The following is a 23,526-nucleotide window of genomic DNA, read 5'->3' on the forward strand; positions in this document are numbered from 1 at the left end:
GGTGTCTGTTTACCCTGCCATTACCCCCCTCTAGGGACAGCATACTAGACAAACCTTGAGGAAGAGGGGACACTGGTTTTGTGCCTGTGGACAGGATGACCAGAACCACTGTGGAAGATTCTCAGCTTTGGCAGTTGATACAAAGTATCCTAGAGCAAGAGGCTGTTGCTTCAGCTCTTCAGGGGCTTCTCTGGAAAGAAGACGTTCTCCTTGACTCTAGAGGGAAAAAAAGGAAAAGCATCAGCAGCATGAAAATCAATCAGTTCAATCCTTGTTTCACTGTCCCAATCCCTTTTCTGTCAGCACCCATAGATACTCACCCCTTGTTTACATACCCCTCAATTCTGAATCCAGTTTTGACTTGTTGCCAGTTATCAAGGTAATCTCAGACTGTGCAACACATTCCCTCTAGCTAGTCACAGAGTTTTTCAGACCACACTATTTAGCCCTAATCTCTGGTAGTGGGGTTCTCCAGATTAACAATCCAGGAGCACCTCAGGTCCCTAAAGAACAACAGAACATGACAGGTTGAAGTGAGTCTGTTCCAGGGCCTAATGGCATGAAATTAAGGCTATATGCAGGGAAATGGGATTTGATCCTGGAGGGAATTCTCCTCTCTAAACTGGCAGAAGATAGGGGCGCTCCAAAGGAAAAGACAGCTGTTTGCAGGCATCTCGATGATTTATAGAGCAGCAGTGGCTGGAGAAATCGTATGGTTTCTACTTTCCCCAAATTTCATGAGCTTTCCCACATCCAGCAGAATACGCTTTCAGCATATTGCAAATTCCAGTCATCCTGTCTCTTTGGCTAATGTGAGAGAATACTAAGAGACTCACTTTTGGTTCTGTAAAAGTAATTTAGAAATGGCTGGTTTTTGTCTAAGCTGTGTGAGTTCAGAGAGAGAATAATTCAGTCTTTCAAGTTTGAAACTGTATTTGCTCTTTCAGTTACATTTGTTATCGTACGGGTATGACAGAAATTGTACTGACTGTTCACATTACTCTCACATTAGGAAAAACAACACGTACTATATGATATTAATGGTACAAGTATCAAGTACTGTACCTACCTATATATAATTCAATAGGAGACATACCTCCTGTGTTCCATTCCTTCCTGTGCTAGTTATGACAATCAATAGTTAATTTCTGTGGTAGAGTATTTATCTGATATAAATTGTGTCACATATGAGATACTGTTATGTTCTCTCACACTAACCAGACATATTTACATTTATTTCATTGGTTAATTTTAAAAAAGGCTAAAAAATCCCATTAGACAAGATTTTATAATGACACTGATGTCAGTGCAGACATTTCAACTCAAGAATTTTTACTTTTACAGAACAAACATGAGATGAGTGAAAACCTCAGCCTTCTGGTCCATTAGCTAGGATGTCTTGGCATGGAGACCCCATGCTTGAAGCTCTTAATAGAACACTATTTGATGAACACTGTCTGAGCTATCAATCCTAAGTATTCACATACTGCCATTTTCTGGAGGATTATGAATAAAGCTTAGAACCCTAAGCTCCTTAGGCTCTGGGTTCTTCAGCTGTTAAGGCCATGGTGTGGAGAGAAAGTGGGTGGCATTGGGAGTGCCCAATGCTGGACAAACTGCAACAAGCAGCATTAGCAACTAAGCTCAAATTTTCCGGCATTTTAAGGGAGAAAAATAAAGTTAGCCCATAACTGATACTGAAGTGAAGAAAATGCATTTAAACTGGATAAACAGACACCATTTTCTGTATTCTTTTAGCTTTTATATGCACTATTCCTAGGAAAACTTTTCTCGTCTTAAGGCTGATGTGAACTATGTTTATGTTTAAGTTTGAGTGGGTAGAGGTATTCACACTCTGCTGAACAATCAGTTTGATCAGGAAAAACTAGCGTGGTATGGAACAATATTACAAAAATCATGCATTTTCCCGAATCAGACTCCCCCATGTACTGGACAAAGCTCCTTCCTTTGATAAGTTAATAAAAGTTATTAATTGGTTTCTGTATAAGTTTTCTGAAGAGCTATATCAACTGTTCTCACTAGAATAATAAGTCCAACTAGATGTAAAGCAAGTTTGGCATGCTTCCATCTGTAGCTGGTCTCACTGTGGCGGGATGCAGGAGATAAATGGAATATCTGACTATTTGGTTATACACTGAATTATAAAATGATACTCTGACACATCTCAGTTTCCCTCACCCTCTTTTAAAGTTCTTTACATCACCTGCCATGCTAATGAATATACAGGAAGTTTTCTAAAGCTGATGAGAGGAGTGATGTGTGTTCTGCTCAAGAGAGGTTAATTTCATATTTTAAACTGTAACTGCATTTTTAGGGGTACATTTGTTTTTAGTAAATGTTCTTTCCCGTCTTTTTATTCCTTTAATAGATGCAAACATCGTGACCTAGAAAGTTGGAAAATATTGTAGACTGAGCCCTGTCTCAGAAGAACCTGGATTGGCAATTCATTTAATCGACCCACTTTTTGATTCAGTTTGGGGAAACACACCCATCTGATCCCACTACACCCAAATTGGTTTCATCATGAAACCTTCCAGGGCTAGTCCTTGAAGCAGCTCTTTCTCCATCAGTAATATCTTAATCAGGCATCAAAGAAAGTTAAACAGCCCATAAAGTGGTTATGCTTCGAAAGGGCTGCAGCTCACCTGGCTGCGGGCATTTGGAAAATCCAACAGCAGACCTTGAAACTGGCGGTTGAGCAATCAGGGCTCACACTGGTAAACTACAACAATCAATTACATGTTACATGGATGAAGGCTTGACCTTCCCTGACCCAGAAGGTAATGATCACACGCTGTGCTTTTTTAAAAACAAAAATTACACCTCAATTACCAGGCCCTTGTTAATGGTTAAACTGAATTACTACAACAGGTTCACCCAGAAAAGACCTGTCCAGGTCTCCAGGCTCTTTGGTCAATAACCTTTTTGTGCTGCTTTTAAGCCAGTTGGATTGAGTTTTCACTGAGAGTCAATTGTATAAAGTAATTCTTTAAAAAAAATGCAAAAAAAAGATAATAGAAACTGAACAACTCAGTAAGTCAGAGAGAGAAACTTGTTAACTGATGCTCAGTGGTGGGAATGGATGGCTCAAGGGTTTGGTAATAGAATATGGAACTTTTCATCTTTAGGGTTGCCAGTTTGAAAACAATTTATGGAGTGTAATTTATAACTACTTGATGGCCTTTGAGAAGTGAGTTGAATTATTAGTGTCTAATGGACATATGTCCAGATCACAGAACACCCCCCCACACACACAATTGACCTTCTTGGAAGTCTCAGCAAGATAGTCCCATAAGGTGACAGTTGAGGCACACTGGCAGCAAGGCAATGTGGCAAGCTTATGCTACTGCTGTGCCTGTTCTGTGATGAAATAAAGGACTTTATTCTTCAGAGCTGTTAACCTGGCACATTTCTTCAGCTTGAAAAATCACTGAATTTTGTGTGGCGAGAGGGTTTTTAATAAAAGAAACTATTCATTGCTTGAGCATAGTGCTGTTGTGTCACGATGAATTGTTAGCATCATCCACACTCAATAAAGGGTCTGCAGTTAAGATCTTAAGGAGTGTGTTCTGGACTTCAAATCATACCAGATTTACAATTTCACTGTTTAAAAACAACAAAAATGTACCGCCAGTAGCTGGGAGATGCAAGGACATTGCGTAGTTATAAAAAATATAAATAGTGGATTACAAAAGCAACTGCAAATTCATCCCCATTATATTAGATTTATTTATAGATAAAGTAAAATTCAATCTCTGATTTTTTTAAATAATTGTTGTGAAGCATGTTCCAGCTTTAACTTCAACATATCCCTAATAAAAGCCTCCTTGCTGCCGCATTATAAATGCAGTGCCTGCAGTTTTTGCATGTTTGTCATGGAAAGGATTATGATGGGCATAAATAAAAGCACCATGAAGTCTCTTACACAACTGAGAGAATGTGTATGTGTAAGACAACCCTGCCAGACTTGCTTCAAAATTATGCTAAATTTGATTCAACAATTTTTTCTCAAATTAACAAAATTTGCATTTTAAATCACCATTGATGCTGGAACCAACGTCTCAGAAGCCACTTTAAACAGAAACAACTTAGAAGGAGCATGCACCCAGGGCTATTTTTTTTCCAGAGAAAACAAAATTTGCATAAAACTCCAGCACCTGCAGAGCTTATGTTCTGACACTGGGTTTTATCGTGAGGAAAAATAGTCCACTCAGAAACCAATTCCTTTTTCTGGAAAATCATTTATGAAGACTTTGAAACTAGGCCAATATCTAAAACAATTTTCTCAAATCCAGCTCTGATGCCAGAAGCAGGAACTTGTTTTCTCTTGCCACAGAGGGCAGGACAAGAGGCAATGGGTTCGAACTACATCATAGCAGAATTAAATTAAATCTAAGAACAATAGGACAATGGAACAGACTGCCCTAGGGAGTCTGTGGAAGATTCTTGACTGGAGGTTTTCAAAAGGAGGCTGAACAGCCAAGTCTTGGATGGTTTAGACACAGCAAATCCTGCATCTTGGCAGGGGGTTAGACTAGATCACCCTGATGGTCCCTTCTAACCCTATGAATTAGTAGGGGAAGCTAAAGTGGACGGGAACCTGGAGGCAGTGACCATGAGATGGTTGAATTCAGGATCCTGACACAGGGAAGAAAGGAGAGCAGCAGAATACGGACCCTGGACTTCAGAAAAGCAGACTTTGACTCCCTCAGGGAACTGATGGGCAGGATTCCCTGGGAGGATAATATGAGGGGGAAAGGAGTCCAGGAGAGCTGGCTGTATTTTAAAGAATCTTTATTGAGGTTACAGGGACAAACCATCCCGAAGTGTAGAAAGAATAGTAAATATGGCAGGCGACCAGCTTGGCTTAACGGTGAAATCCTTGCTGATCTTGAACACAAAAAAGAAGCTTACAAGAAGTGGAAGATTGGACAAATGACCAGGAAGAGTATAAAAATATTGCTCGGGGATGCAGGAGTGAAATCAGGAAGGCCAAATCACACCTGGAGTTGCAACTAGCAAGAGATGTTAAGAGTAACAAGAAGGGTTTCTTCAGGTATGTTAGCAACAAGAAGAAAGTCAAGGAAAGTGTGGGCCCCTTACTGAATGAGGGAGGCAACCTAGTGACAGAGGATGTGGAAAAAGCTAATGTACTCTCAATGCTTTTTTTGCCTCTGTCTTCACGAACAAGGTCAGCTCCCAGACTGCTGCACTGGGCATCACAGCATGGGGAGGAGGTGACCACCCCTCTGTGGAGAAACAAGTGGTTCGGGACTATTTAGAAAAGCTGGACGTGCACAAGTCCACGGGGCTGGATGTGTTGCACCCGAGAGTGCTAAAGGAGTTGGCAGATCTGATTGCAGAGCCGTTGGCCATTATCTTTGAAAACTCATGGCGATCGGGGGAAGTCCCGGACGACTGGAAAAAGGCTAATGTAGTGCCCATCTTTAAAAAAGGGAAGGAGGAGGATCCTGGGAACTACAGGCCTGTCAGCCTCACCTCAGTCCCTGGAAAAATCATGGAGCAGGTCCTCAAGGAATCAATTCTGAACCTCTTAGAGGAGAGGAAAGTGATCAGGAACAGTCAGGATGGATTCACCAAGGGCAAGTCATGGCTGACTAGTCTAATTGCCTTCTATGACGAGATAACTGGCTCTGTGGAGGAGGGGAAAGCGGTGGACGGGTTGTTCCTTGACTTTACCAAAGCTTTTGACACGGTCTCCCACAGTATTCTTGCCAGCAAGTTAAAGAAGTATGGGCTGGATGAATGGACTATAAGGTGGACAGAAAGCTGGCTAGATTGTCGGGCTCAACGGGTAGTGATCAATGGCTCCATGTCTAGTTGGCAGCCGGTATCAAGTGGAGTGCCCCAAAGGTCGGTCCTCGGGCCGGTTTTGTTCAGTATCTTCATTAACGATCTGGAGGATGGTGTGGATTGCACCCTCAGCAAGTTCGCAGATGACACTAAATTGGGAGGAGAGGTAGATATGCTGGAGGGTAGGGATAGGATACAGAGGGCCCTAGACAAATGAGAGGACTGGGCCAAAAGAAATCTGATGAGGTTCAACAAGGACAAGTGCAGAGTCCTGCACTTAGGACGGAAGAATCCCATGCACCGCTACAGACTAGGGACCGAATGGCTCGGCAGCAGTTCTGCAGAAAAGGACCTAGGGGTTACAGTGGACGAGAAGCTGGATATGAGTCAACAGTGTGCCCTTGTTGCCAAGAAGGCCAATGGCATTTTGGGATGTATACATAGGGGCATTGCCAGCAGATCGAGGGACGTGATCATTCCCCTCTATTCGACATTGGTGAGGCCTCATCTGGAGTACTGTGTCCAGTTTTGGGTCCCACACTAGAAGAAGGATGTGGAAAAATTGGAAAGAGTCCAGCGGAGGGCAACAAAAATGATTGGGGACTAGAACACATGACTTATGAGGAGAGGCTGAGGGAACTGGGATTGTTTAGTCTGCGGAAGAGAAGAATGAGGGGACATTTGATAGCTGCTTTCAACTACCTGAAAGGGGGTTCCAAAGAGGATGGATCTAGACTGTTCTCAGTGGTAGCTGATGACAGAACAAGGAGTAATGGTCTCAAGTTGCAGTGGGGGAGGTTTAGGTTGGAAATTAGGAAAAACTTTTTCACTAGGAGGGTGGTGAAACACTGGAATGCGTTACCTAGGGAGGTGGTGGAATCTCCTTCCTTAGATATTTTTAAGGTCAGGCTTGACAAAGCCCTGGCTGGGATGATTTAGTTGGGGATTGGTCCTGCTTTGAGCAGGGGGTTGGACTAGATGACCTCCTGAGGTCCCTTCCAACCCTGATATTCTATGATTCTATGCATTATTCCAAATCATCATAATCTTTGCTTTTCATGAATACAGATGGACATCCATTCAAGGGTGTAGAATATGGCTCTGGCACAAGAAGCAAAAGCTCCTATACGAATCAAGTTCCACAATGACAATTAGCTATCACTAACTTTGGAGTAGGTAATATAAATAAAGGTGTAACTGGAGCACCTTTCATCTTCTCTGATAGTATCTAGCTAACATCTTCAACTTTTTACTGTTAACTTCAAGGCTTCTTCCTCCATTAACTTCTGTCTGCAGTCAGCTGGTTAATTTTTAGAAACTACAGAAAATGCTTTGTTGGAGGATTACTTAATATGTATCTATCTTGAGCATTACAGATCCTTACCCTACTGTGCTGAAAGTGAGATCCCACACCAATCCCAGAAGGGGAACCAGGGGAAGGAACTGGAGAGGAATTTGGAGACGAGTGGAGATTCCCTGTGATTAAAATTCCAATGTCATTGTCCATGTCATCTGGGAATGGGAGGTCAAACATGTCATCTGAAAGAAAGAGAGAGAAAAAGATAAGTCCCTTGTCTAGCCTGTTCCCTGTTTTCTAGAGGGAGATGTTCAATAAACAAATTACATTTGCTGTAGTTTGTGTGTTTATATTGAGTAATCAGAGCTTGATAATTAGTGGTCCTAAACTGTAACACTGTGAATGAGTAGCTCTTGTGACCAAAGAGATCTAGGCATTTTTGGCCTTTATGATGTGGCACTGCTTTTAAGCAAGTGACAGACATCGCTGGTTTGGTCACTGCAACGTACCTCTCTACAGGCATGCATGCCTGAACTTATTCTTCCAGTTTATCCTGGATCTACTCTTGAACACCCAACAGATGTTGCACTTAGTTGGGATATGCATGTCTCCCAAACAACAAATACAAGAAAGACCATCACTGACCAGGACAGATTCCTGGCAATATTTGAATCCCAGGGAAACAGGTTTACCCTGGGTAAATAACTATTGAGAGGAGGACCCCTTCAAAAATGGGGCATGGGAGGGTTGCCTAAGGAAATAAACCCCATAGATAAAAAGAAAAATTCTAAATCGAGATTGAACTAAAAGTAGAGCTACACCTAAATTAAACAAACCAAGAAGCTATTCCTAGAGCAATCTAGAAGTGGGGACCGCAGTACACTCTGCCTCAGACTGAGGCAGTTGACGGCAGTTTGTCCACATTGCTCTCTATACCTTTGTACAAGGCATGAGGATGGCTAAGAGCACATGTGTGGACCGAAGTAGAACATTAACTTCTTTGGAAAACTGTTACTACTACTAATGTTACTGTTACTCCTAATTCTTGGAACCACCTTGTCAGCCTGGACCTGGCATTGTCAAGACAGGTCATCCATAAGGACAGGAAAAGTGGCTGACTGATGAGCCACATTAAGAGTATTCTCTGGAGCACATAGTTGGGTGGAGCTCTGCCAGGCCAGGTTTGCTTGCTCTGTAGAAACTTCTGTGGATTATGGGTTCTAAATCGGTTTTGCTTAAAATCCCATGACAAATGGCAATCTGTCTCGTTTTAAATAATAATTGCTGGTTGTTTGCTAAATTCAGTTGAGTTTGTGTGTTCTTCTGCTCTTTCTACCTTTAAAGGGAAGTGCTAATAATACTTAAAGGTCTTAGAGAGACTGAAACATTAGTTTTGCTTACAGGTCTCAAAACAGGATTGACTTATTTTAATTCAGTTTGTTTATGTTAATATGTGGGAAGTGACTAAAAAGATAATGGAGAGAAAACAAGTTAACTCTGTACAAAAAGTACATTCTCATTGCTCAGTCATTTGAAACACAAGTTATGAGGCCAAGGCTTGTTCAGATGATGGAAAGTTACCAGTTTAAAACGCAGAGCAAAATGTTACTTTCAATGTGGCAATATATTTTCACAATATTTTTCTTATCCAGATTTTGCAGGAAGCAGAGACATTGACAAACATAATGATTATCATTACTACATGCTTAAAACTTCCACTAAAATCCTCTGTTTTCAGCGGGGGGGTGGGGGTGGGGGGGGGTGGCAGGTCAGGGAGAACAGAGGAAGCCAAAATAAAGATTAATTAGAAGAACAGCCAGTTTTGTTTTAAAACACAGTGTAATAGCATACATTTGTAGGTAGCTTAAGTTTGCTTAATAGTATACAATTAATAGCAGGGATATAACTTGCTAAACTCCATTTCTAAACTTGTGGTGGCTGAATAGACTGATTCCATTTGATTTGAATGTAAGGGATTTAATTGCAAAGGGGAGACTTTTTGTCTTGAACTACTTACAGTAATTTCAAGCTGGGTTGCTAAGTGTGTTTAAACCTACACAGGCTGGTTGTTTTCCTTCATATTCTGAAGAGAGCAATGGATGGCTAAAGCACTGAATTAACCTAGTTTATTAACTTCCTTCCTACAACCCTACTGCACAAAACAGAACTAATGCCATGCTCTGTTTAGCCTCCAAAACACAAATGAGATGACTAATAGCTTAGAAGGCAGTTTAATTATTAAACACAGAACAGAGTTAAGAAAATTAAATTTAACACCATTTTGGAAAACGCCAGTCCTTGTACATGATTCTAATTAGCATCTGAAGCACTAAAGTCCAGGTTAATGCAGGTTAAATATTTGTACACACTGCATTCAGTCAGGATTCTAGGGCCTTGAAAGGCAGCTGCGTATGTATTAAGAATAGCTTCCCCCCTGTGAGGCCCACTGAAATTCCACGAGGAGCAGATCAAAGACTCTTTCATTAAAAATAGATTTTTTTCTTACTTCTTACTGCAACTTCCCTCTTGAAGCATTTTATTTTATATTTTTGTAACTACCACTTTAAATGGTTTTAAAGCCATTTTTAAAGATCCTTTGCAAAATAATAAACTAGAAAAACCGTATCTGATAAAAGTATTAAATAACAGCAATCCTACTGATTAAGCTTATACAGTTAATCGTATAAAAGACTACACCTGCTAGACCAACAGCCTAGCCTAACCTATACAAGATTGTATTTTTTGAAACAAGATCATTCCATGCAACTTTATATACATGGCTGTTGCTTAAGTAACGGGATCTTCCAATTAAAAGAATGGCCTGATCAATTCAATAGACACATGCAACTAACATATGTATCTATATGTGACTGGTCACAACAGGAAAGAACATGCTACTGATACAAAGCTATCTGGATTCTTTTTTCATCCCCATGTACAGAACGTTCTACTGTTGCTGAGCAACCGGATTGTCTACATTCAGACTAATTTATGAAGCGTGCTGTTTACGCTGTTCATTTGCTTCCAAACAAGCCAGCAGAGGATGTGGTTGTTGGTCAGGATACCTAAAAAGGCTAGTCAGACTCCCTGGTACACTGTTCTCCCACCGCAATGAGTTACTGCCATTAAAAGTCAATGACAATTACTTGTAAAAAGGCTTGGAAGAATTCATTTTTAAAATTATATTTCAATAGATAAAAACTGAAAAATGCTTCAAATTGATTTATCAACAAATGTTCATAGTTGTGAAAACTTATGAGTCAATTTAAATTTTCACTTGTAGGAAATTATGGGGAAGACAGATTAGACAATATCTTTTATTGGTCCTGACCTGAAGAAGATCTCTGTGTAAGCTCAAAAGCTTGTCTGATTCATCAACAGAAGTTGGTCCAATAAGAGGAAGTTACTCACCTTGTGCAGTAACAATGGTTCTTTGAGTTGTGTTCCTATGGATAGTGTATCTGTGCCCCTGCGCCTCTAATCAGAGATTTTTGGTAGTAGCGTCCCTTGAGCCTGCACATGTGCTCTCCCTCCCTCGTGGTCTGCCTTGAGGCTATCTAGCACTGCACAGGCAAACCTCCCCCACAGTTCCTTCTCTACCACAGAACCCTATGGAGTGGAGGAGGGCAGGCTGTGGAGCACCATATGGACACCTCTTGAAGGTGAGTAACTTCCTATTCTTCTTTGAGTGGGTATCCCTATGGGTGCTCCACTGTAGGTGACTCCTGAGCAGTACCCACCACTGGAGGCTGGGACTTCGGAGTGGAGTCTGTTACTACAGAGAGTACTGTGGAGTCGAAGATGGCATCAGAGGCTGAATTTCCAGTGATCACATAATGTTTTGCGAAAGTGTGGGCAGAGCCCAAGTCACTGCTCTGCAGATTTGCAAGACAGGGTCATTTTTAAGGAATGTGACTGAGGTAGAAATTGACCTCATGGAGTGTGTACGGACTCTGGACGACGGCAGCAGGTTGTGCCCTTGATAAGTGATTAATGCAGCAGAGACCCATTTGGATAGTGTTTGAGCCAATATTGCCCAGCGTTTGGATCTTTGCTCGAGCAAAAGAAAGAGTTCAGGGGACTTCCTGAAGTCCTTAGTCCTGTCCAAGTAGACTGATCATGCTCTTCTACTTCTTGCATATGCAGAATTGCCTCACTGATGTCACGATTTGGGTTTGGGAAAAAAACAGGAAGATGGATCTGTTGATTTATATGGAAAGTGGAGGCAACTTTAGGGAGAAACGTGGGATGCGGCCTCAGAGTTACTTTGTTTTTAAAAAAGACCGATCATGGTGGGTGTGCCATGAGGGTTGCTAGTTCTCCTATGCGACTAGCTGAAGTGATGGCTGTTAGAAATGCTTTCTTCATGGACAGGTGTAAGAAAGAGCAAGTTACCATGGTCTCAAAGGGAGGTCTAGTCAAAGCCATGAGAACTAGGTTAAGATCCCAGGTTGGAGCAGATATCAGGTAAGGGAACTAGACTTGTCTTGGCCAGGAGAGGCTATCAGAATAACTCTTGCTTTGTCTTGTTGAATTTTCAACAGGACCTTGGGTAGAAGAGGAAACGGGAAAAGGTATACAAGAGGTCCCCACCCCATGGAAGGATAAGGGTGTCTCCCAATGAATGTTTCCCCAGACCGGCCCTGTAGCAGTAACAAGGACATTTTTTGTTCCGGTAAGTACCAAAGAGATCTGTAGTCAGGGTTCCCCAAAGGGTGAATGTATCTTGGAGCAGGTCTAAGTTCAGTTCTCATTCGTGCCTGTGAGAAAAATTTCTACTGAGATTGTCGGCTGTCACGTTCTGTATCCCTAGTAGACAGACACCTGAGATGAGCACATTGTGATGGATGCATCAATTCCAAAGTTTGAGTGCTTCCATACCTACGGAGCGAGATCTGGCACCCTCTTGGTGATTTATGTAAAAAGGAAACACTATGAAGGAGAATAAAAGAAACAAAATCAGCTACTACTTATGCTAATGATGCAGATAAGGAAGGGACTGCTGCTTGCTCCATTGGTGGCCAAAGGCCTGAAAGATAACACATCCACTTCTGATACACTGGCCCACTCCTCACTTACATTTTTTATCTGCTAAATATTGTATATACAGTTCACAGTAGCGTTTCCACTTCTTTCATCACTGTCATACTTTTCCAGGCCTCGTACAAGGCTAGGTCCTCTCTATGGGCAACACCGTGTTGTTCTAGTAAGTGTAGCACACATTTTCTAAGTAGTGCAGCTACACAGTCATGATTACCTAGCACGATGGAGACACCATCTGAAGTGAACATTCACTGTATATCCAGATTGTGATCTGTGTAGAATTGTTTTATGGCATCTTTAATATGCCGAGCACCTCATACAGCTAACTGGACAATACCAGCACACACAGTCTTGTGCCTGACATCATTCTGAGCTCAAAGCTTGATGTAGAGGATTGACATTTTGTTCACTGCAATGTTGATGCTCTTGTCAATTACCAGCGTATGAAATTGTGAATTGCATACAGCAGCCAAGATCTCATTTTGGTCTCCTACATTAATAGATTGTAGAAATTCAAATGCATAGTTCTTGCTTCTCCAGCTGGTAGGAAGATTAACCTATTTCACTGCGTGGTTGTGAATGTGCTGCATGGACAATATGGATAAATTTATTTATATAGCAAGAAGTACATTATCAATCAGTATTTTTACTTCATCTCAATTTGCTCACTGACGTTTCCCCTTTTCTGTCCACTTTCAGTAGATTCCATGCATTAAATGCTTAATTCTAAAGCCATGTTTCCAGTTGTGAAGAATTTTTACTGCATCACCATGAGCTTTCTGAACTAAATGCCATTTCAGAAAGTCCAGTTTCTATTCATTCTATTTTTTACTAGTTGTACTCCCAGCCACTAGAGATGCACTGTCGATAACATACTGCTATACGGCCACACAGCTTAAAGGGAACATTGGTTGACATTCAAAAATGAAAGCCTTCTAACCATTAAAACACAAATCATCAACATCACATGTCAACATATACAAAATAAATATCCTTAAATCAAACAATAATAAGTTCTCAAGCAGCATTTTTCTGACTTTGCCTATTTCTACATTTCAATTATTATTGATGGAAATATTTCTTTTTACCATTAAATTGATGTTTACCAACTTCTAATGATAAAAATGGAACCTTTACAAAGCCTCCTTGGAATCTGCGAGGGGAGAATCAGACCCTTCAGAGTTTTGGTGCTCTCTGGCACAGGCCTGATCTAGAGTAGTATCATTTGTAAGGCACAGTGCAGACAGGGATACTTTACCCACCACACTATCTCCAGAGTGAACTTACCATTGTTGGGGCTAAATCCATCCTCATTGGGATAATTTGCTGGAGCTACCTGGATGGTTGCAGAGGTTGGAAATACCAGGATGTGCGTACAAGAGGCATCCTGAGGGGTATTCAGTTGAGACGACTGCAGATTCAGTGCAGTACTGCGGCCAAACACGGATCCCATAGTGACAGCATCTTTCAGGACAGAAACAAAGGCAGAATCATGAATCCTCAGTCTTGCATGTTGTGTATTTGTGTTTAGTCCAATAAAATTACTAGACACGTAATCTGGAATGGCATGCTAATAAAAATGTTTTCTGAGGTTTCTTGCTTTAACTCTAAAAGCCTTTTTACTGGTAAAGCCTGATGACTTTAAGGTAATAACACTATATGTATAAATGGAACCTCTAGCCACCTGATCTCATACTGCAGTTCTCTCTATCTTTCCTTCTGTCATCTCATGCTGCTCCTTAGTCCATCCCACACTTAAAGGTAGCATAAAACTGACAGAAGAGAAGGGAAAGGTTTAAAAATCTGTCTAAAAAACCCCAACAACCAAAAAAAAAAAAAAAAACCCCACAAGATTTTAAAGCAAGACATTTATAGCCAAAAGTACCTGTGAATTTTCGTTCGTTTAAAACTGGAAGCCTTATTTACAATCCATAATGCTAATCAAAATCTGACCTAACCTAAGAACCGAACAGTGATTGTAAATGAAAAAAAATAATTCCCCAAATTCACAAAAAGCTACATAAAATGTAGCACTCCCTGAGATGAAGAGGGAGTATAAATTCAAGCACAAAAAAGCCAACAAAAGGAAACAACAAATACCTACAATTCAAACAAATACAACAAATGAGAAACAGAGGAGGTGGAAGAGGAAACATATTTTTAAAATTAAACAATCCAGGTAATCTTAAAGTCAGAAAATTGTTCCATGATATACTCAACAGCATCTCTTGTTGTCACAGTAACTTCCACTTCCCACTGAGGAGCCTCATGAACCTAACTTTAATTTGGTTCTCCCTTGTGGATTTCTGTACATAACAGGGCCTCTTCAAGAACAAATGGATATTATGGGGGCCGTGGTTTTAGCCTCACTTTTAATGTGAGTCACAATTCCAATCTCCCCCTCCACCATCCCACCCTCCCCACAAAGACACACACAAACACACTTTTTGATCCTTCACACAGAAGAGTTCCCACAGCAGGAATTTTTGCAGACCCCTCTGCATCAACCAGTCTTCCTCCAGGGCATGACTTTCCAAATAAAGCTACCAGGAGACCCCATCATCTTGACAGGGCATAAAGAAATCTCCTTCCTGGAAGTAAACTCCCCCAGCACTGCAATTCCAAGTACTACTATAGTCCACTGGGCTGTCCCAAATTATAACTTTTCTTGCTCTTTTCATTCATCTATCCTAGTGAGGTCTCGCTGTTGTCACCAGAAACCACCCAGTTTGAAGAACATCCAATGTGGACTTTAGGCCAAGGAAAAGTTTTAGTAACATGCATTTCTGTAGTTACCTGGCATCACTACAAAGGACCCCTGGGGCTCCATGGCAACCAAGCAGGCACTGAGGATAGAAGGAGAGTCTGCTGTTGAGATCCCACACATGCGGCACACTTCCTTCAGCTGTTTGCTGATTGTCTGCAGGGAACATTCCCCAAGGAGGATACTCCAGTCTGAAATGCAGTTAGTTTCAAGAGACTGTAACAAAACTCTGGAAATATGTCAGTAATGTTATTTCTACCTTCTGTAATATGATGGTGTTGGCTGAAAATAAATATTAACAACACTTTGTGCTTCTATGGCATCTCAAACATTAATAAATTAAGCCTCAAAACATCCCTTTGAGATAGAGAAGTACAATCCCTATCTTACAGATGGAGATAGGCACAGAGAGACTATGAACTTGAGCAAGTCACTTAAAACGATTCTGTGTTAAAGTTGGGATAAAGCCACGTTCTACTGTTTCTTCTGCTTTAACCACTGGAATAGCTTTCCTTCTATTGGTAATGAAAAGCAGCCCAGGAGATACGAACAAGGAATGAAATAGTTACTGTACAGTACGTTCTGTTTGTTAGACGGCAAATACTGTTTTCTGGTTCAGGAGGTGTTGCTTCACTCAGAATGTCTTCCAGTAACAGTTCTGGCAATATTAGTTTTGCACTGGTTCTCTTAATAATTTCTTACACAACCATTCAAGTCAAATACATTATCTTAAGAAGATCCACTGTATCTGAGTGGTGGTGGCAGTAACAGATCATGGTATTCCTTAACTGTTAGTGTGGGATTCAAAAATCCTCTTCCCTTAATTGTAATCTAAATCTCAGCTATTACCCTTATATAGCGCTGAAGATCAGCTGCTCAGTAAGCATGAGACTTTGCTCCTATTTCACAGGTCCTTCGCCACACACATTCTGTCACTGACACGCAATGTGGTTTGCCCTAACATTTGAATGTTGTGAAAGATGGTAATGTTCAGAAGAAATGTCCTTCTAAAAGGAACCTGATTTATAATTACAAATGGGATCAGAGCTCTGGATCCAAATGACACGTTCTGAACTGCCTTCTAATGTGAATCATTCAAACAAACAGACACTATTTTTCCTCTTAATTTTTAGCAATAAGACACTCTAGGCAGTGCATAGCTGAGGGATTACTGAAATTGGACTTGGCCTTTAGCCTCTTACTTAACAATGCACCCAGAGCATGCAATAATCCCTCAGAAATGCACTGCCTGCCTCGTCCTATTACTTTAATGTCACTCCAGCGTGAGCATTCTTTACATGAGATCATCTCTCAGTTGAACTGTTCCTTTTTCTACAGAAGAAGTAGAAATACAATTGTTTTCATCTGACTAACATGCTGCAAACTGGAGTGCTTGAAATCTGAGTACTCGGTCAACATGAATCCCCACGCACAACACCAGAAAATGCCATAGCGCTACAATTAAAAAGAAAGAAAGAGCTGTGAAGGTGAGTATTTCTTCAAAGTAGCACTCAGATGCACTGTAAAACCGTGGCAGAGGATCTCCTCTGATAGAACAAAAGCAGTTTAAGACTCTGAGGTCAATCTTCTGAAAACAGCTACCAGGAACCCCAACTAAGCAGACAGACTCACAATAGAGCCAGGGGAAAGGATCTGCTGATTTTAAATTAAGTTCTCAATCTCTGTTCCCTTTCACCCTCTCCACTTTAACTGACAGCCCTGTGGCTGGCACCTCATTCCCCAACCAAGAGATAGATAACTGCTTCTTCCTAAAGCCAATTTAAGCTCCTCCTTTGTGTGTACTAGCTGAATTGAAGGTAGTGTGATTTCTGCTTCTGTTCCTACACTGAATGAAGCAGCAGCTCCCTAAGGCTAGCCTGAGTGCTGGTATAGAAAAATGATACACGCTGCTTATCTGATTTATTTTAATTAGCCCCAAACCCATGAATCTGGGATTGCTTTGAATAAGTCACTACAACACCTTAGGTGATTAATGTGAGAATGCACACTGTTTTAAATAAGATCTTTATCCTCCAGCCTACATTACCTTTCATGCTCCAATTCAAACAACAAAACGCACTAAATGTCTCACCTATATCCCAATCCCAGCCCTAAGAATTGCTCCATTTTTCAGTGTGGAATCATCCACCCAGACCTGCATAAGAGCCACCATTCTTCTGGCTGAAGACAGGAGGAACTCCTTTCAGGGCCTGTACGTGCTGATCTTTAAATTAGGAGGGATCATTCCCTGAGTGAAGCAAGGCACTCCTCTTCCAATCTATGTACTAACTGCATAACTCCAGCCACGATGAGACGTCTCATACTACCTCAAGAAACTGAACTGAGGTCAACTACATGGCAGCACCAGAGTGCCACCATATTGCTAAACTCAAAATCTTGTTTGTAATACTTTTTCTGGTAAACACTGAGTATTGCAGACATGCAAGTAGAAACTTGTTTCAGTGCAAGCACAGGCTGGTTGCAGCTTTACTGTATGGGACAGAAAAAGGAATTTTACAGCATAGTCATTCAGTGGTCTGCCAAAGAAAGTATTCATCCAAGTGATTAGAATGCATAGGCTACCAAAAGTAACTTCTGTTAGCTCACATATTCATCTGATTTTAAGGAAGAATAATGTATAAATCATTATCTACCAAATGTTATTGTAAATCAGTTCTACAGTCTTTATAATGAGGTGACCTACAACCTTACCTCAACATATACCATACCAGGTTATTCAATTACTGATTTTTTTAACCCTGTTCAATATTTTATCTTGTTTTTGAATTTGGATCAGCTTTGGAAAATGAAGTTCTCTGCGCACTGGATTTTCTTTCAGTGTAGCCTAAGTAAAATTCTCCATAGTGCCCTGTCAATGTTCACAATCCCCTAATGGGGATGCCAATTGTTGGACATCCCTTGCAGGCCACAAGGTACACCCTAATATTAAGTAAACCCTAGTGACCAGTTCATTTTTAATTACTTTGCAATTGATGTAATTTTGACACATTGCTCAGTATCTTCACTGTATTCAGTAGAGTTGCTTCCATTTGAAGTTTTAAAATCAGATCTTAACTGTGTATCTGCTACTTTCCTGTGCACACTATACCCTGACAGGATCCCTATGAGCCAGCTCCTCAGTTACCCTAAGCTTATGCTAGACTGTGACTAGGACAGGGCTTCACATTTCCAGGGTTAAAATTATACATAGTATGCTACTGTATTAAACCACCCAATAATGCCAGGCTGTACTTCACTTTTGGCTTACTAGTCTCCTTATGATTACTATCCTTATGCTTTTGTTATTGCTCAGCACTAATAGGGCCCATCAGGCCAAACCTCACTAAATTACATCAACTGCCTTGTGTGCTACAGCGAATACCTGAGTACTCAGTACTAAACTGAGACTGTGTAAAACTGGATATAGCCGATTGTAACACTTTAAAAAACAAACCAAACCAACCTCTTGTTCCTTTTGGGGCTTTTCCTTAGCTACTAACATGTACGTGTTGTGTAAGCATTTCGCAAAAGCAATAACAATATTTACCATATAGCAATGTACATTTTCGAAGTACTGTGCAAACAGTAACTAGCTAATCCACACACCTGTGGGCAGCAGGTGAGCAAGTGAATATAGTTATCCTCATTGTACAGACAGGGAAAGAGACAGAGATAAGATGACTTGTCCAGGCCACACAATGACTTAGTATCGGAGGTAGAATTATACCTCGCGGTTGTAGTGTCTGGTTTGCAGCATCATGTTCAATATATTAAACCATCCTACCTGACCACGAAACTAGCATGTAGCTAGGGTGACCAGACAGCAGGTGTGACAAACTGGGACAGGGGGTGGGGGGTAATAGGAGCTTATGTGAGAAAAAGACCCAAAAATCGGGCCTGTCCCTATAAAATCGGGACATCTGGTCACCCTACGTGTAGCTCTACTCCTCAGCACATGGCATCCTTAGCTGTCCTTACCTTTTAACTCCCCGTGGCCCAGTCTTCCAAGTCGCCCAATTACAACTCTCCAGGGCAGCGATGTCATCTGTACAATCCCAACACACCATTCCCACAGCTTTTGCAGACCAATTTTACGTGCAGACACTTTGCTCCTCCTTGATCTGGAGATAAGGGAAATGAAGCAAGAATTTCAGATTTCTATTCCATGTCACTATTTCACTTTTTCCTATCTAACTGAACTCTTATACTGCCCCCAGAACTGTAAGAGCTGAGTGTCTCATTTACATTCAAATACCAAAAAGTAGAAAAGGAGTCTTTCCCTCCATTATAGGCATTGCAGTAGTGCCCAAAGGCCCCAGTCACAAAATAAGCACCACTGTGCTGAGCACTGTAGCAGCTGTACTTGGAGATGCACTCAGTTGGCATTTATAAAGCAACCACTTTCTTACTCCATACTTGGTACGCTATGACAAAAACCATCAATACAAAGAAATATTATCACCTCAGTAACAGGGGACTAGAAAGGGATATGCAAACGGCCAGATAAAGTGAACATAGAGAAATGTCGACCCAAACTTAACATAAAACTGAAGGTTTCTACCTGTTTGGCAAATCAATATTTACAATGCAGGTTTCCAACAGCTCGCCATGGAGGTCAGTGCAGGATGCCAGGAGCCAGCGCTGATCATGAGACAAACAATATCCAACAAAGAGTACATTGTATTTCTGACTGGCCTCTCCAAATGTCTCCCCAAGCTCTGTTTGTTTGTCTTTGATGGGTGCCAGTATGAAAGGAGGAGAGTAGAGCTGAATTGGACTGGGGCGCTGTAATTAAAGTCAGCATCATCATCATTAGTACAGAGTTATCTAAAGCAGTGCTTGTATAAGAAATGCCTAACATGGAACGGTGATATATACATGAAGAAATATGAAAGTTATGAAACAAACAGGTAGAAGCCAAGGAATTCACACTCAAAACTAATATATCCTGGAAAGAGATGAACATAAAGGAATTCATCACCATTAATAAATGTCACCTAATTCAGACAGTCTCATGCACTTAGAAATTTTTTACTCCTGGAGGAATTCTGCACCACTGCACAGGTACAGAATTTATGTCCCCTGCATATTTCTTTGCTTCCCCGCAGAAAAATGACTTTCTGATGGGGAAGCAAAAGGAAGCCACAAGATCGATCATGCAACCCTCCTCAGCACTACGTTTCGGGTGCCCAGGACTGCCGGCAGAGAGGTAAATGACTCTGGGGCCAGAGGCGGGACTGGGGAAGACCCGGCTGGTGGTTCCTACCCTGTGCTGAGCTCAGCTGCTAGTCCAGGCTGGGCTGGGGAGGATGGAACTTCCTCTTCCCCTGCATGGCATCTGGGTCCGGGTCAGACACACCTCCAGATTTCTCCCCTGGCTGCAAGAAGCTCTGCAAACTGCCCTCCCCCACTTCCTGCACCCATTTCTCCTCATCTGCAGGGGGAGGGATCCCTGTACAGGGAGCTGCTCCCACATCCGCCCAACCTCATGCATCCAGACCCCCTCATACCCAGGCCCTCCTGCCAAGCCTCACCCCCCTACACGCAGAATGCCCCATGATGAGCCCCACTTCCCTGCTCTTAGACCACCCCAACAAGCCACCCACACCCAGATCCCCACCGAGCCCCAACCAGCTGCACCTGGATCACCACCCCACTGAGCCCCACTCCCCCACACCCCTCCCCCCGCTGAGCCCCAACCACCTTCACCTGGACCCCCTTGCAGAGTCCCATTACCATTGCACCCAGAACCCCCCAAGCCCCCATGCATCCAGATCCCCCACACCTGGATCCTCCCACATTAAGCCCTTCCACATTTGGATCCTGCCTTGCTGAGCCTGCCTCCCACACCTGGGGTGTTTCTGAGGGCAGGCCGGTCCTTGCACTATGTCAGGGTTGGATGCAGCCTCATCACTGAGTCCACGTCCCAGGGGGAGGGGGAGAGCTACACAGTGATCTCCCACCTCTGTGCAGCTAGTGGCCTGTGCTCCCCAATACCATGCTGGAGCCTCCATATTTATTTGACAAATAAAATTTGCAGAATTTTAAAATATCGTGTGCAGAATTTTAATGTTTTGATGCAGAATGCCCTCAGGAGTAAATTTTTTTTAAAAAGTCATGGGCACTAAAATGTATTTATAAAGATGCTGAACTTTTATTTTTCTTTTACAGATAAGGAAACTAAGGCACAGAGGCTCTGACTTGCCCAAAGCCGCGTAGCAAGTCAGTGGCAGAGGTAGAAATTTAAACCCCGATTTTCTGACACTCAGCCTTGTGCTTTAATTGCTAAACGTGCTAAATATATACAGGCTACCGACAATTTGATCTAAGAAATATCTGTATGTGTTAGTGATGAGTTGATAACTCATGAGTAATGGAGTGACAGAGTCACAAGTTATAAACCTTTTAAAATAGGGGCTTCTATGTAGACAGTGCTGATATAACCTCATGTAGCAAGGGTCAGGAATGGCAATCATAATATGAATACAAAGTATCTGAAATCCTGCAAAGTACAAACCTTTGTTTTTCTTTTAAATCCCATTTCAGAGCTATTTTGGAGGTCTCACTGTCAGAGCTGAACAGCAGGTCTGCTGCTAATCAGTTCTACGGTAATCACTAACTCAGGTAAAAAAATTACCAGACTTTGAAGGACGCCCCCTAGGATTATTCAGCACCCAGTTTGTAATTAAAGTATTAATACAATTCTGCCTCTGTGTGTAAATACTTTCAATCACCCCTGAAACAATGCATACCCGGTAATCAGTCATCACCTTACTAAACCACCTCCTTCTCAAACATTGTGTTGTATCCCTAAAGGAATTATAAAGCAAAGGAGGTTACTGGATAGGTGGTCTAGAGTAAATGATCTAGGAACTGATAGGCTATCATGTCTAACTTTTTAGTTAACTGAGAATACATTTTGGGTGGGGATGCATGAGAAGTGCACGTACAATGGAGAGAGCAGTCTTCTGCCCATCTGTGGTATGTGAAAATGTTACTTTTCTTGTCCTGTTAATTTTGTCTTCTTTTGTCTCTTTGAAAAATTAAAAAGGTGGCAAAGAAAGAATAAATAAATCAGTTTGAGGAGAAAGAATGAAAAGTAATGTTTTGGGTTCTTATACAGGTTGGCGCACCATCCCACTGCTGATCTCTTTCTTTCCCTTTCCTTACCAATACTCATCCGTTTCTTTCCCTTCTCCTCTCTACCTATTTGCCCGTTCAGCTCTATTATCCCTTCCTCTCTCATGGTGATCCTTTCCACTCTTGTTCAGCCTCCTTTCCTCTCCCCCACCCCTCCTCCCTCTTTTCTTGTCTGTTCTGCACCACATGGACCGCTGTCCATTGGTTTGAAGAGACATTCTGTTTTCTGGGGGGACAGGAGGACTGAGGACGAGATTTCTTTTGGGAATTTTGAGAAGTGTAGAGATTCTGATTTGGATTGTAATCTGTTTTTGATTCCTGTTGGGTGTATGTATGTGAGCAAACGTGCTGATATTTTGGTTTCATAATGATTTTGGAACTGCATTTTTAATTAATATCCTGGGCTCCAGATGTCCTTACTAAGTGTTTTTTATATTTGTTTAGTTAAATCTAAATAAAGGTAAGCCCCATGGTATTTCCCAAAGGATGAACACTCCTGGGAAATAGGAAGGATTATTCTTCACTTGAGACTTCTGAAATGCAGAAAACAGAGCTTGAATCTTTGCAAAGTTAGGATCAGATGAAAGACAGAATCACTTAATAGCCTACAGACCATTATAGCCATTTCATGAGAAGTGACAGAATCCAGAGGGGATTTCTCCATTTACCCTTTGCCATAGGTAGCTGAACATTAGACCTGAATGTGCACAACTACCCATTTCATATATGGACACATTAGGCTATGCACATATTCACCTGTCTTTCCTTTCCCCTACATCATCATCTCCAATACCTTGAAAAGAAGAAAGCTACTAGCAACTCAAAGGATTTCCCATACTCATTCTTTCTGGGTTCTGAGAAATGAGATCAGTTCCTGAATCAGACTCCTTGCTGTCCTGGTAGGAGTACTAACCTCAGGGTTCTTGAGGGTCATCTCAATGCTGGCAGCTGGCCCAAAGCCAGTAAGAGATTTAATGTGGATCTGGGTGGGCAATGGTCGCCTGCACTGGCAGTACACTGAAAATGCCAAAGACTTCAAGTGCTGAATGTAGAAAACCTGTTCATCCTTCATTGTCTGCAGCATGTACTGGCAAGGCACAATCTACACATTTATGTATAAACAATAAAAACCAGGATTAGAAATACTGAAAGGGCTTATTTCCCACCCCAGCAACATGAAATAAAACAAATCAAATTCAGGTTTATTTAGACCTGGCATTCATTCTTCATTTAGCAACTACAGACACTTTGCATACTAGTGCTGTACTTGTATGACGGTAATGCCCACAAGGTTCAATCAGGACTGGGGCCCCATAGTGTTGGGTGCCGTAAGTATTTCTGAGTATGAACAATGCTACATCAAACCACAGTTGATTTTACCTTGTTATATCTCAGAGCAAGCTAGAAAAAAATCCTATTTTCCAGCAGCCCAGGACCACCCAAAACC

At 41.6% G+C, this 23,526-nt stretch overlaps 1 protein-coding gene and 1 long non-coding RNA gene across 4 annotated transcripts in view; one reads left to right on the forward strand and one right to left on the reverse strand.

The window, feature by feature from the left end:
* MED13L (mediator complex subunit 13L) overlaps positions 1-23,526 on the reverse strand; it is a 428,751-nt gene that overhangs the window by 6,483 nt on the left and 398,742 nt on the right. For all 3 annotated transcript variants that reach the window (XM_043529751.1, XM_007071902.4, XM_037878503.2), the window contains exons 23-29: positions 22,993-23,181; positions 19,501-19,724; positions 18,918-19,060; positions 14,972-15,130; positions 13,463-13,639; positions 7,220-7,374; positions 55-216 (exon numbers count right to left, since the gene is read on the reverse strand). In XM_043529751.1, coding sequence (XP_043385686.1) covers positions 55-216; positions 7,220-7,374; positions 13,463-13,639; positions 14,972-15,130; positions 18,918-19,060; positions 19,501-19,724; positions 22,993-23,181 — 1,209 coding nt within the window. The remainder of the gene's footprint in view (positions 1-54; positions 217-7,219; positions 7,375-13,462; positions 13,640-14,971; positions 15,131-18,917; positions 19,061-19,500; positions 19,725-22,992; positions 23,182-23,526) is intronic.
* Positions 10,722-14,977, forward strand: LOC122463069. Its single transcript, XR_006286049.1, has 3 exons — positions 10,722-10,794; positions 11,677-11,807; positions 14,870-14,977. It is a non-coding gene; the product is annotated as an uncharacterized LOC122463069 (long non-coding RNA).

Source organism: Chelonia mydas, chromosome 15 (assembly GCF_015237465.2).
Source record: "Chelonia mydas isolate rCheMyd1 chromosome 15, rCheMyd1.pri.v2, whole genome shotgun sequence".
NCBI classification, from domain to species: Eukaryota; Metazoa; Chordata; order Testudines; family Cheloniidae; genus Chelonia; species Chelonia mydas.